The 13,452-nt window shown below is 45.0% G+C and overlaps 1 protein-coding gene across 1 annotated transcript in view; it reads right to left on the bottom strand.

Annotated features, from left to right (window-relative positions):
* Positions 1-514: 514 nt before the first annotated feature.
* LOC311226152 (kinesin-like protein KIF11-B) overlaps positions 515-13,452 on the bottom strand; it is a gene marked incomplete at both ends in the record, with an annotated part of 39,668 nt that continues 26,730 nt past the window's right edge. The window contains 7 exons of the mRNA XM_084311525.1: positions 515-663; positions 919-1,138; positions 4,694-4,812; positions 7,483-7,631; positions 9,774-9,922; positions 12,864-13,019; positions 13,288-13,416. Coding sequence (XP_084167651.1) covers positions 515-663; positions 919-1,138; positions 4,694-4,812; positions 7,483-7,631; positions 9,774-9,922; positions 12,864-13,019; positions 13,288-13,416 — 1,071 coding nt within the window. The remainder of the gene's footprint in view (positions 664-918; positions 1,139-4,693; positions 4,813-7,482; positions 7,632-9,773; positions 9,923-12,863; positions 13,020-13,287; positions 13,417-13,452) is intronic.

Here is a 13,452-nt window from a genome sequence, read left to right as displayed (position 1 = left end):
CTGAATCTTTAAAGGGGCACTTAAAAAAAAAAAACTAAAAAAACAATGCAGATTCATTTTGCACATAATATCGCTCACGTCCGATAACTCTAAAAGCGGTTTTGCGTGCGTCCATTTAGTTCGACCGTTATTGAGAGTGAATGAGTTTGAATACGGTCACCGGTGATGTCATCATCAGGGACTGTGAATCCTTGTGTTGTGTGTTAATTACAGTAGGTAGTAATATTATAGGCATAAAGGTAGCGGTCTCTGTAGGACAAGGTATTGCAGTTTCTTCATCGACATCGTTTCACGGAGCTGTAATTAATTAACAAGGTCCCTGAGGCAATTCAAACTCATTTACGCTCAATAACTGTCAAACTAAATGAATGTTTGCAAAAAAACAGCTTAGAGTCTTTGGATGCGTGTGCGAGATTATGTGCAAAATAAATCAGCATTGTTTTTTTTTTCTTGTGGTGCAGTGCTCAGAGAGAGGGAGAGAGAGAGAGAGAGAGAGGGAGAGAGAGAGAGCCGATTATGGGTCCTCCGCCTCCTCTTCCACTGAGTCCCACTGAGGCAGGGCAGCCCCCTCCTGTTGCCCACGCAGCTCCTCGAGCAGCTCCTTGCGGCTACGCACGGCCAGCACCCTGGGACACGCAAACTCTCTCCGCTGAGGGGTCTTACCTAGAGGAGGGTGAAACAGCTCGTTAAGAGACTAGTATAATACTGAGACCTTCTGTACCCCCCGCCCAAACAGGAAAACATCGAACCCAAGTCTGTGTGGACACATACTCTCCTACAAATATAGTATGATAAACCTTGAATATGCATACATAGAGGCCTTCCCAGCAGGTACACACCCCTATACTCATTCTACAGAGACGAAAGACGGTAAGAGAAAAAACAGCTATTCGTGTGGAGGCTTCAACTCGTCTTTACCCGTCGAGACATCTCGTCTTAGCTCCTCCTCCAGGAAGCGATGGACTGTCCCCATGCCGGAGTCGATGTGGCCCTGGACCGCAGCCTGCTGCTCGTCCAGGAGGTTGTGGTGCATGGTTTGGTTCTGGACGGTCTCAGCAGCCTGAGTAAATTCACTCTGCCTTTGAGCCAGGTCTGTCCTGGACCCCTGTAGCTGCTCTGCAGACCAAGCATCTACAGTCTTGGGGAGAGAGCGAGAGAGGAAGCGTTAAAGAGATAATTTGTCCCCTAAACTCTGGGGAAAAAATAAACAAATTAACTTCTACTTTTTATTTTCTTTAAATATTTTTTTCCCCCTCACTTTCTGTATTTTTGCTCCCATCCCAATTTAGTCGTTATGCCAATTCCCTTCCTGGTCGTTGCGTGCATTGCCCCACTGTCGGCCTAGGGAGGGTGTAGAACTACCACAACGACAACGATGGAAATACCTGGACTTTTCGTTCTATCCCTGATGAGGCAAATACACATGTGATCTGTATATGTTTAGGTCAATCAAATCAAATCAAATGCCTCCTCCGGTACATGTGGAGTCAGCCAGCCGCTTCTTTTCACCCGACAGCGAGGACTCTCACTGGGGGAACGTAACGCGTGTGGAGGTTCACGCTATTTCCCCCCGATCCCCTCCCTACTGAACAGGCACCCCGACCTACCAGTAGGAACTGCAGTTTACAACGACCAGGACACATAGCGGGTCCCACCCGCTAACACTGCCAATTGCGTTAGTAGGGACGACTGACCAAGCCGGAGGTACTGCTGACAGCTGGATTCGATCCCAGAGTTTCTGTGGTGGTAGGCGAGTGCTTCTACTTTATTAATGCCTGTGAGGAAATTGTTCCTCTGCATTTGACCCATCCTACCCACCAGTATTGTTTGAAAGAAAAGAGGGGGGGGGGGGAGCTCGAAACTGTCCAGACCCACGGTGCAACCAGGTGTAGGCTTTTGTGTTGTAGCTACATGAACTGACAAAACGTCCCTTGCAAAACAACCAGTTGAGTGACCACAACTTGGACTTTAAAAAAACATTTGGCTACTTAAAATCATTGAACGTACAGAGAGTGAGAGAAAGAAAGGGTATCTGGCTCAGCATTAACAGCCAACTTTCGTTTAGGTCATTGAACATGAAATCTGTAATGTCCTTCCACCGCTTGCTTTTCTTTTTTCAATTTGTTTATTTGGACGGGACAATGCAAAATTAATGAACACTGTGGAGTGTAAAAATTGCCGGATTTAGCACAAGGCTAATTTCCATCCGTTGTCCCCAAACATAAAAACAGGACTCATAAAAACAGTGTCTGACCTGGGCCCTGTTCCTCGTACCTGGCTAACTGAGTTAGCCGGATAATTTTCAGGATAACTTGACTTTCGGTTCCCCGACATGCGATTTTCTAAATCACTATGGCAACAGATCAAAAAGTTTGAACCTGGTCGAGGGCAGGGTTAAGTTCAGTTAGCTGGATAAACCATGGCCACGCCCTCACAAAGAAATGCCAGCTCTCCTTCCTGAAATAATCCTCACAGTCTAGATCCCATTCTGAATTATGTTTTGTGCTTCGTTTTTCTAGAGGGGGCTTTTGAAATGTAAAATAATATACCTAAAATGCTGATAATAAATCATATTCAGCCTATGGATTTATACTTTGTCCTAAATAATGCACGTCATATACGGCTCTCGCAGTCGCGACACACACTATGTGGTTGTTTTAATAACGGATCATTGCAAATGTGAACCCCGCGGGCGTTTGGCTCCGATTAGTTTCATATTCTCGGCTGTGGATGTATTTGCGCCCGGATTGTGTTTCATTCAAGCATAAATTGAAGCGTCTTCATGCTGGATTGTGGATATGAATTACGCCAAATCTGAATCCAGGGCTGTACGCTAAGCTTTTTCACTAGGGGCACACTTGCACAATTTAGGGGCAAAAAATATTTTTTAGGGGCACATTTTTAAATAACAATTTTACCATTATTTATATCGATTGTTTTTGATTTACAAAAAAAAAAGAAAAAAAAATTATATATTTTTTTAATAAAATATATATATTATATAATCATACTTGTAGTTGTATTATCTGCGAGACATCGCCACCACGCAACAAGTCTAAATGCTCGCTATATGCAACCAGCTCCACTGTGTGTACTGAGTAGCCTCCAGCTACGGCCAGGATTCTCCGGAGCTGCAGCTGGGCCCTATACTGTAGCCTCCAGCTACGACCAGGATTCTCCGGCGCTGCAGCTGGTCCCTATTGACTATATTCAGCGTGCCCTCAGCTCGAATACGCATCAACTCAGTGTTATAAGACATTGATATCAGGACGGAGCTATTTAGTTTAATGGGACGTTTCGTTTTGAACAGTAAGCTAACGCAAGCTATCATGCACTACTAGACTTACTGGAGCATTTGTTGATAGCTATCAGTAGCTAGCCGGCTGGCAGGCTCACCGAGGTCCCAGTGTTTACAACAGCCACGGGCTGGAGGAGGAGCAGACGCCGCTGATCATACCTGCTCACTGCTCAGCTCGCGTGAGTGACGTCATCGCGTCATCACACGCCTTGGATAATTTAGGAGTGAAATGCGAATCCAAGGCTTGAAAGCACTACTCGCAAGCCCGCCCCCAGATAATATTTACCAATCGCAACGGCCAATTAAAGGGGCAATTCGCGACGATATCATTGCACTGTACAGCCCTGGAATCTGTGGATTGTTGAATTGTATCACTGTCACTCACACGTTATTGTGATATTGTAACTGGGATTAAAATGTCTGATGAGATGCGCTGTTTGGCGGATTTGACGTGGACGTGACTTGAGAAAATGAATGAGCAATTGCAAGCCTTTGACGTTTTGATGAATGAATGAGAAAATGCATTTATCTGTTCAAGCACTGTTATCTGATGATTAACATGACTGGTGTCACTGGTATAAACCAAAGGTTAATCAATTTAATGCATGTATGGATGATGTCCGAAACAGATTAAAACCTGATAATAGTGAAACTGTATAGCTTCCAAGGCTCTCTGACACGTTATTTCAGGGGTCGCGCCTTGAAAACTTTAATTTCACTTCACCTACCTGTCGACATGAAATTCCCAAACGCCGACGGTAAAAAAAGCCTGGATGTCACGCAAAGTGTAAGTTGATCGACTTAGTTGAACCAGGTACAGGGAATAGGGTGCTCGACATCGCTTGCGGATACGTTTTATGCTCAATGTCCGACATTTTAAACCCAAACCACGGCCAGATGATGAACGAAGCACATTTCTTGCAAACTCATTGTTATTGTTTGCATCAGTAATGGGACCCTCCATTTAACCATGCATACTTATTTAGTAGCCAATAATAGGCCAACTTCTTGACTCGTTTATTATCTTTTAATGGCAGCACGCAGTTCCCCTAGCTTTCTGCGTTACATTTGTAAATGTGAAAAAAAAAAGTACATTCAAAGAGCCTAAAAGTAGCCTTCTTGTGGTACAGCCGGTAGAGTAAAATCTTTACCGGTATACCAGTTCAATCGTTATACCGCCCACCCCTACCACAATGAATGATCCATCAGGGCTGCACACTATGGACAAAATATATTGACCAACCTCAAGCCCTGCCCTCTTTTCCTGATCCTCCAAGCACAACTGTCGCTTCCCTCATTTTGTTTGTCAGAGGAAAAGCAACAGTTGTGATTGGAGGATCAAGAAAAGAGGGCAGGGCTTGGGAAATTGTGATGATATACACAGAGGTTGTTTACCTGCTGCAGAGCCTGAGCAGCAGCAGTGCTGTTCTCCAGCAGGGAGACCTGTTCCTGGGCTTGAGTCTCTGCCTGGTCCATGGCTCTGGAGAACCACTGGCCGTCGCGCTCCGCCAGGCCTATGATGGAGGGAGAGTTAAGAAAAGTTCATGTGCTGTAAGTGACATTTTCTTTTTTTGTAAAAAATAAGTGTTAAGGAACACGCCAACTTTTTGGAAAATTCACTTATTTGCAATCTACCCTGGAGTTAGACAAGCAGATACCCCTTTCTTATCTGTGCATGCATTAGGCTTAGGGAACAGCCACACCCATTAGCCTAGCGTCGTGACTTCATCGCCTCAAAAATAAGTCATTGTTTTTTGAAAAACTGGGCTTTTGAGGATGAAAAATAGTATAATCTGCTTAGAAAACGAAAATGTCTAATTTAATAATTACTACATTTTTTTTCTCCACGTGGTAAATACACAGGTCACAACATGTTTTAGAGTTGTATTTGGAGTGTATTTCGTGACTGTTGGGAACTAGGCTACACTGGCACACCTAGTTCCAGTGAATGACGCTAAGCTAGGCTAACGGTGCGGCTGTTCCCTAAGCCTAATGCATGCACAGAGAAGAAAAGGGTATGCATCTGCTTGTCCAACTCCAGGGTAGATTGCAAAATAAGCAAATTTCCCAAAAGGTTGGCGTGTTCCTTTAAGTAGCTCTACATTCCAACAGCCATCACTTGTATAGTGTTGTGTCATGTCATTAACATGAGTCTCCCAATCAGGAGAGAACTCCACAAAGTGGGCCGTGTAGCAGGAAATAGCAGTTAACAGGGCGGTAGATATGCAATTGCTGGATCTTAATTCATATTTTATCTGCAATGCCTAGTTTTTACAGGAAGTTAGCCAAAAAGCAGGATCAACCTCCCTAGAGATAGTTAGTGATTATCAGGAAGTGGACTCAGTTGAACCATATACATAAATAAACTCAATCTGCTTGAAAAATGTTAGCTTGAAAATTAAACAATTGGAATCCCAGGGTGGTTGTACTCATCTAGCAGGCGGTCATTTCAAATTGAGTTGTATTTTGTGCTGAAATTCCCAAATAGTCGTTTATTTGAATGTATTGTTAACATTCAATTCCATGGTGCAAAAAAACAAATAAATTACATATTTGTAAATGGCTGCATTTATATAGCGGTTTTATCCAAAGCGCTCTACAATTTGTTCCTCACATTTTTACCCATTCACACACTGACAGCAGAGGCAACCATGCAAGGTGCCAATCTGCTCATCGGGAGCAATTGGGGGTTAACACAGTCTTGCTCAAGGACACTTCTGACACGCTGCCCGGGAATCTAACCGGGAACCTCCAGATTACAAGCGCGCGCCCCCCCCCCCCCCCCCCCCCCCCCCAAGTATATATATATATTAGGCTATCGCGGTAACCGCATCACCGCAATCCCGCGGTGAACAGACAACCGTGGTAAAAGAAAAAATACAAAATGGGGCGTCATCATTTTTAACTCAGTTAATGTATTGCCTCGTGCATCCGTTTTCCAGTAGCATGAGCTAACTTCACGTTTCCATACAGTTTACAACTCAGATGAAATCAGGATTTATTTTCATATCCCGGACTCGAGCCCCCAATGTATACCTTTTCCTGTATTAATCTGAACCGTAGTAGAGTACAGGGGAGCGTTCCAGGGGCCGAAGTGCCGGTCATGTAACTTGCTTGTTATAACTAGCCGGACTTCGGTGTAATTCCCTCTGTAAGGTGGTGACAGTAGACGTTCTCTCAAGGACTGGGCATTAATTTCCGTTTGCAGCTCTCTATTCTTAATGTTATTGACTAACGTTACGCGCCAATTAAGTGCTGCCTCTCTCTACCATCCCCGCTACACTCAGGACTACATTAACGTTTCCCTACTCTCACTTCGTTAACGTTAGTTAAAACGTTATCATAGCTATTATCTGTAATGGCAACTGGATAACGTTAGCTTTGTTTGCAAACATTAGTTAATGTTGGCTATCTATAACGTTAGCTAGTTCCCCCCCCCCCCATGAACAATGACACAAATTGTGATATTGTTATTGACTAACGTTACACGCAAATTAAGTGCTGCCTCTCTCTACCGTTCCCGCTACACTCCGACTACATCCAACGTTTCCCTAATCCCTACTCTCACTTCGTTAACATTATCATAGCTATTATGATATGTAAGGTCAACTGGATAACGTTAGCTTTGTTTGCAAACGTTAGTTAACGTTCGCCATCTATAACGTTAGCTAATTGGCTAGTTTCCCCCAATGATGAACAATGACACAAGTTGTGATATTTAACTAGCTACGTATGTGCATTCAAATTCACTAACGTTAAAATAGTGTTATAATAACGTTAAATGTTCGCTCAAATAACGTTAGTTTTAAGTTGAAGGGATGTGTGCCTCAATTCGCTGCTTGCGTAGACCTACAGTATATCCCACAACGCATCACTCTTAAGGAGCAGGCAACACCCTACTCTACTTTTATCACATTTCAGAATGTTGAGGGACAGATGGATAAATTATCAAACATGTTTAAAATAGTTTCGGGACTCCTACGACCTTTAAAATCTCTAAAACTCATGTCTTATTAATAAAAAAAATATATACAGAGGTATATATCCCAAAAAATTATTGAATAAAAGTGCGGTACCACCGCATCCCGCGGTGATTAGCCACACACACAACCACGGTGAGAAAATGTCATACCGCGACTGCCCTATTAGTCGTTTTTCTAAGTGAATGATGTGAGATTCCCCACCTGTAAGGGAGCTGTGGAGGTTGCCAATGCTCTCCCCCAGCATCTGCTGTGTCTCCTCAGCGCTCTGCTGGAGCGAGGAGGCCAGAGAAGAGGTGGAGGAGAGGAGGTCCGACTGTGCCGAGAGCTGGGACTCCACACTACTGCAACCACTTGGAGGATTAAAAAACGCATACCATTCAAAAAACACATACCATTCCAAATAAGTTCTACTGTGAAGTGTCAGAGGGGTAGGGCAGCCCGTTCTCCTACGCAGAGAGTTGGACGACGTTCCACTGTTAACATCTCTGCCCAAAGAGGAAGAACTCTGCTTAACTCGTGAATGTTCAGACGAGCTTCATTTTTGGTTATTTGTGAAACTCTTGTTGTAATGGTGTTAACATCTCTGCCCAAAGAGGAAGAACTCTGCTTAATTCGTGAATGTTCAGACGAGCTTCATTTTTGGTTATTTGTGAAACTCTTGTTGTAATGGTCATTTATTATACGTTACATAATTAGTACAGCTTATTAGACATGTTTCATAGCTCTGTTATAAAATACATATTTCTCAGTACAAAGCTTTAACTAGTCAAGACACTAGGCGACAGTCTGACGTGTTCTTAAAACAACGGCCAAGGCCCAGGACAGTTTGACTTAGATATGACCTGACCAAGTAAATCACATATTTTTTCTTGTCGCCAGTCTTGTGTGAGACACGACAAACCCCCTAAACCCATCTTTGTTTTCATTTTCTCATGTTTGTTCATTTGTCATTCCCAGCTGGTACTCAATTGTAAGTCTGACCAGAGCTCTCTCACTTTCTGGTCAGACGCTTGTGTGTACACTTGTCTCCGATTGTAAACTGTGGCCACAGAAAACGGAAATAAACTACGTTCTATTTTTATATACAATTTGACTCATCTGAATTTCTACAGTTCACCGTCTCAACCAATTTAAAATATTCCACAACACTGTATACACCCAATTCAAAAGTATTTAAAAAGGTTCTTTCAAACTAATTAGGTTGTGGATGTTCAGAACTGGTCCAGATTTGGTCTCTTTTTGGCAGAGATGTTTAGCAGGCTGGCAGAGATGTCCTACACCTACACAGAGCAAATCCATTCTCCGCACACCGAAGGGAAAACACCAAATAATGCATGCAGAGCAGTATTAGGAAGATCACCTACAGAGATACCCTAGAGAGATGCCCACTCAACCAGCAGGTTCTGGGACTCTGCTCACAAACACAAGCAGAGCCACCAGACGGAAACCACACCAAATTATAAGAAAACAAAAAGGAAACTATCCGACACATTGGAAAGAATCAACCCAAGTCCAGAGCAAATTGGAATGCTATTTGGCCCTAAACAGAGTGGCAGCATACCTGAGCACTGTGACTGATCCAAAACCAAGGAGATCCTTGACTAGGTACTAAGGGTGTGACGGTACACAAAAACCACAGTTCGGTACGGGTTTTCGGTACAGTGGGTTAAAGTTTGGCTTTCCATGTTCTAGTCAGGGGTGATGTAGTGTGCAGTTACTGTTAAGTAGGGCTGTTAACAAATATTCTATATTCAAATAAATAAGACTTGAGTTTATAAAAAAAAAAAATTAAAGGAAAAATAATTATATTAGATTGTGAACCGCGCCCATCTGTCACGAAGACAGTTGCACTCCGCAATCTAAAACCCCGGTTGGAAATACTTTGTGTAACTTTGAGACAAAGTTGTATGCAAGCTATGTAAACTACAGCTGGCCTACTTTAAAAAAAAAAAAAATTTGGCTAACGCTATTTTGAGAGTTTTAGTGTCAAGAAAGTAAGTAGCCTACTTTTCAGTTTTTAGCACTTGGATCATCCCTCAGGGTAAGTCTTCTAGCTCTGGCTTGCCGTTTGCGTTCACCATACTATGAGACTGCTAAATGACAGGTAATCACTCAGTGGTGTGCATGGGCTGAATTAACAACATCCGACCCTTTGCACTAGTTATATTTTGGGGGTGAACTTGGGAGTTTTGAATTCAGTTCCCACGCAAAAAAAAGTTTGGTACACAGCGGGTACTGAACGGAAGATCCTGTACCAAAACAGTTTGGTACGAATACGTGTACCGTTACACCCCTACTAGGTACAGACTCAGCGAGCACAGCCATCGAGAAAGGCCGCCATAGGCAGACCTGGCTGCCAAGAGAAGACGGACTGTGTGCACCCACTGCACACAAGACGAGGTGGAAACCGAGTTACACTTCCTAACAACCTGCCCACTATACCAAGACATCAGAGAAGAGAATAAGAGAAAGAGAGAATGTTCTCTACTCACGTAGAGATATTCTGCTTCATGCTCTCTACAGGTTCTCTCATGGCTTCATAAACTGACTGCAGACCAGCGTAGCCAGTGTCGTTGTCCACAGATAGCAGGCCGAGCCGACTCTGGAGCACATTGAGGACATCATTCACGCCATTCACGCCCTGGAGGGACAGGAAAACCACACCACAAATAACGAGGGTTTATTATACATTCATATGGATGAGACACACTGCGCAAAGTGCGCAAACTGCTGCAGCCAAAAAGACCCCAAACTAAAAAAGGTACAGCATATCGACAGTGCAGCCACACATTCAATTGCAACTGCAAGATTCAGGTAAGGGACTACTCAAACAAATGTTTTCCTGTTCAGTCTCAAACAAAAGGAGCACTTAATGCTAGTCTGATCTGTTCCTCTTCCCACCTGGTGTTTCTCCTGTGCTAGTCTGACCCGTTCCTCTTCCCACCTGGTGTTTCAACTGCGCTAGTCTGATCTGTTCCTCTTCCCACCTGGTTGTTTCTCCTGTGTGAAGGATTTGGGGTGCTTTTTCAATGTATGTGATGTATAGATTGGGGGGAGATGATCACAGCTAAAACGGTGATCGAAATGTGCATGGAAGACGGTGATAGAAGAAGCGGTTCAGAGGCAGTAGCCAGCAGAATGTTTAGCAGCCAGCCGAATGTTTTGCATTCCTTGTAAGAACACTGATAGCGAGTGGAGTGTAGGCCCAGAGCAGGAGGGAGAGAGGTTCATCTTAATGAAACGTGAAATGTGTGTAAAGGTTATTAACGCAGTGGTCATGACAACACGTCGCATGACAACCAGAAGGCGGGGCCGCCGTTGCGACGACGAACATCTATAAGTTGAACGGTGTTTCCGGGTGTAGGGCAGACTAGAATCTGACCAAGAGCGAGTAGGACTGAGATCACACAGAAGACACTCTCCTCTCATCACAGAGAGGGGGGGGGGGGGGGGGGGGAATGCCACATCATCATTAGCTTCGGCTAACGCGAGGAGGGTTAGGCTAAAGACCAGGCCTGAACACTATTGGACTGAATAACAAAAGGACGATAGACGAACACACCGAAAGATTAGAATAGACTCTTCAAGGACAATACAATCCGTTAACATCTGAGCTGAGGTTTCTGTTTATAGCAATAAAACCATGCTTTTCCTTGTAAGGTATTTCACGTTTGTCGGAGTGTCGAATTCTTACGGAGGTGGAGAATTATTATGGTTTGCGGATTGTACTAACTGGGAGAGATAAGGATCTTATCAGCCAGTGTCGGAGAGACGTCAGGACCATTAAAATGACACAACGCAGGGGAATTGGATGGAGAGCCAAACAAACGAAGACGTGATACTGGCCAGATTGATCAGGATCTAGTGCTAGTCTGATCTGTTCCTCTTCCCACCTGGTGTTTCTCCTGTGCTAGTCTGACCTGTTCCCCTTCCCACCTGGTTGTTTCTCCTGTGCTCGTCTGATCTGTTCCTCTTCCCACCTGGTGTTTCTCCTGTGCTAGTCTGACCTGTTCCCCTTCCCACCTGGTTGTTTCTCCTGTGCTAGTCTGACCTGTTCCTCTTCCCACCTGGTGTTTCTCCTGTGCTAGTCTGACCTGTTCCTCTTCCCACCTGGTGTTTCTCCTGTGCTAGTCTGATCTGTTCCTCTTCCCACCTGGTGTTTCTCCTGTGCTAGTCTGACCTGTTCCTCTTCCCACCTGGTGTTTCTCCTGTGCTAGTCTGATCTGTTCCTCTTCCCACCTGGTTGTTTCTCCTGTGCTAGTCTGATCTGTTCCTCTTCCCACCTGGTGTTTCTCCTGTGCTAGTCTGACCTGTTCCTCTTCCCACCTGGTGTTTCTCCTGTGCTAGTCTGATCTGTTCCTCTTCCCACCTGGTTGTTTCTCCTGTGCTCGTCTGACCTGTTCCTCTTCCCACCTGGTTGTTTCTCCTGTGCTAGTCTGACCTGTTCCTCTTCCCACCTGGTTGTTTCTCCTGTGCTAGTCTGATCTGTTCCTCTTCCCACCTGGTTGTTTCTCCTGTGCTAGTCTGATCTGTTCCTCTTCCCACCTGGTGTTTCTCCTGTGCTAGTCTGATCTGTTCCTCTTCCCACCTGGTTGTTTCTCCTGTGCTCGTCTGATCTGTTCCTCTTCCCACCTGGTTGTTTCTCCTGTGCTCGTCTGATCTGTTCCTCTTCCCACCTGGTGTTTCTCCTGTGCTAGTCTGATCTGTTCCTCTTCCCACCTGGTGTTTCTCCTGTGCTAGTCTGACCTGTTCCTCTTCCCACCTGGTGTTTCTCCTGTGCTAGTCTGATCTGTTCCTCTTCCCACCTGGTGTTTCTCCTGTGCTAGTCTGATCTGTTCCTCTTCCCACCTGGTGTTTCTCCTGTGCTAGTCTGATCTGTTCCTCTTCCCACCTGGTTGTTTCTCCTGTGCTAGTCTGATCTGTTCCTCTTCCCACCTGGTTGTTTCTCCTGTGCTAGTCTGACCTGTTCCCCTTCCCACCCGATTGTTTCTCCTGTGCTCGTCTGATCTGTTCCTCTTCCCACCTGGTTGTTTCTCCTGTGCTAGTCTGACCTGTTCCTCTTCCCACCTGGTTGTTTCTCCTGTGCTAGTCTGATCTGTTCCTCTTCCCACCTGGTTGTTTCTCCTGTGCTAGTCTGACCTGTTCCTCTTCCCACCTGGTGTTTCTCCTGTGCTAGTCTGACCTGTTCCTCTTCCCACCTGGTGTTTCTCCTGTGCTAGTCTGATCTGTTCCTCTTCCCACCTGGTTGTTTCTCCTGTGCTCGTCTGATCTGTTCCTCTTCCCACCTGGTTGTTTCTCCTGTGCTAGTCTGATCTGTTCCTCTTCCCACCTGGTGTTTCTCCTGTGCTAGTCTGATCCTGTTCCCACCTGGTTGTTTCTCCTGTGCTAGTCTGATCTGTTCCTCTTCCCACCTGGTTGTTTCTCCTGTGCTCGTCTGATCCGTTCCTCTTCCCACCTGGTGTTTCTCCTGTGCTAGTCTGAACTGTTCCTCTTCCCACCTCGTGTTTCTCCTGTGCTAGTCTGATCTGTTCCTCTTCCCACCTGGTGTTTCTCCTGTGCTAGTCTGATCTGCTGGTTCTTACCATCTGGCTTTTCAACTGCGCTAATCTGATCTGCTCCTGCAGATGGTCTTGATCCGCCTGCAGTGAGCTGAAGCCCGCAGAGGTGGTCTCCCTCAGGACAACCAGGTCCTGAGCCAAACTGTAAAATACCCCACTCATCCCCTTCATTTCCTCCATCTGAGAAGAGAAGAGATGCAGCAAAACCGGAATAATAAGTTATCTGCACTGGATTCCCACAAGTGAACGCGACAAAGTTGAGGCAACCGAATCCAATACCGTTGCTCCTTTCGAAAAGGTGATTTGTAGCCAGCAACTATCAAACAGGTAGCCTTCCACCAAAGAAATGGCATTGAAGATACGGTTTGTGTCTACTAGTTTGATAAGAACTGATATTTCCACACCCAGTGCAAGTCAATAAAAAGTGACGCGGCCAACTCTACTTCACCTTGTTCGCCAGTGCCCGCGTGGTGTCCACCATGGCCTTCAAAGCGTCAATCAGCACCACTTTAACAGAAGACAGACCTGGAAGAACCTGAGCCAACAGAACATCTTCCATAGTTCTGTTGTGCTCCTTCTGCAAATAGAAGGATAAAGAAAAAAAAATAGTTAA

The sequence above is a fragment of the Notolepis coatsorum genome, assembly GCF_963971535.1.
Source record: "Notolepis coatsorum genome assembly, chromosome: 3".
Classification (NCBI taxonomy): Eukaryota; Metazoa; Chordata; class Actinopteri; order Aulopiformes; family Paralepididae; genus Notolepis; species Notolepis coatsorum.
The sequence above is the reverse complement of the archived record's forward strand: the minus strand, read 5'-3'. Positions and strand labels throughout refer to the sequence as shown.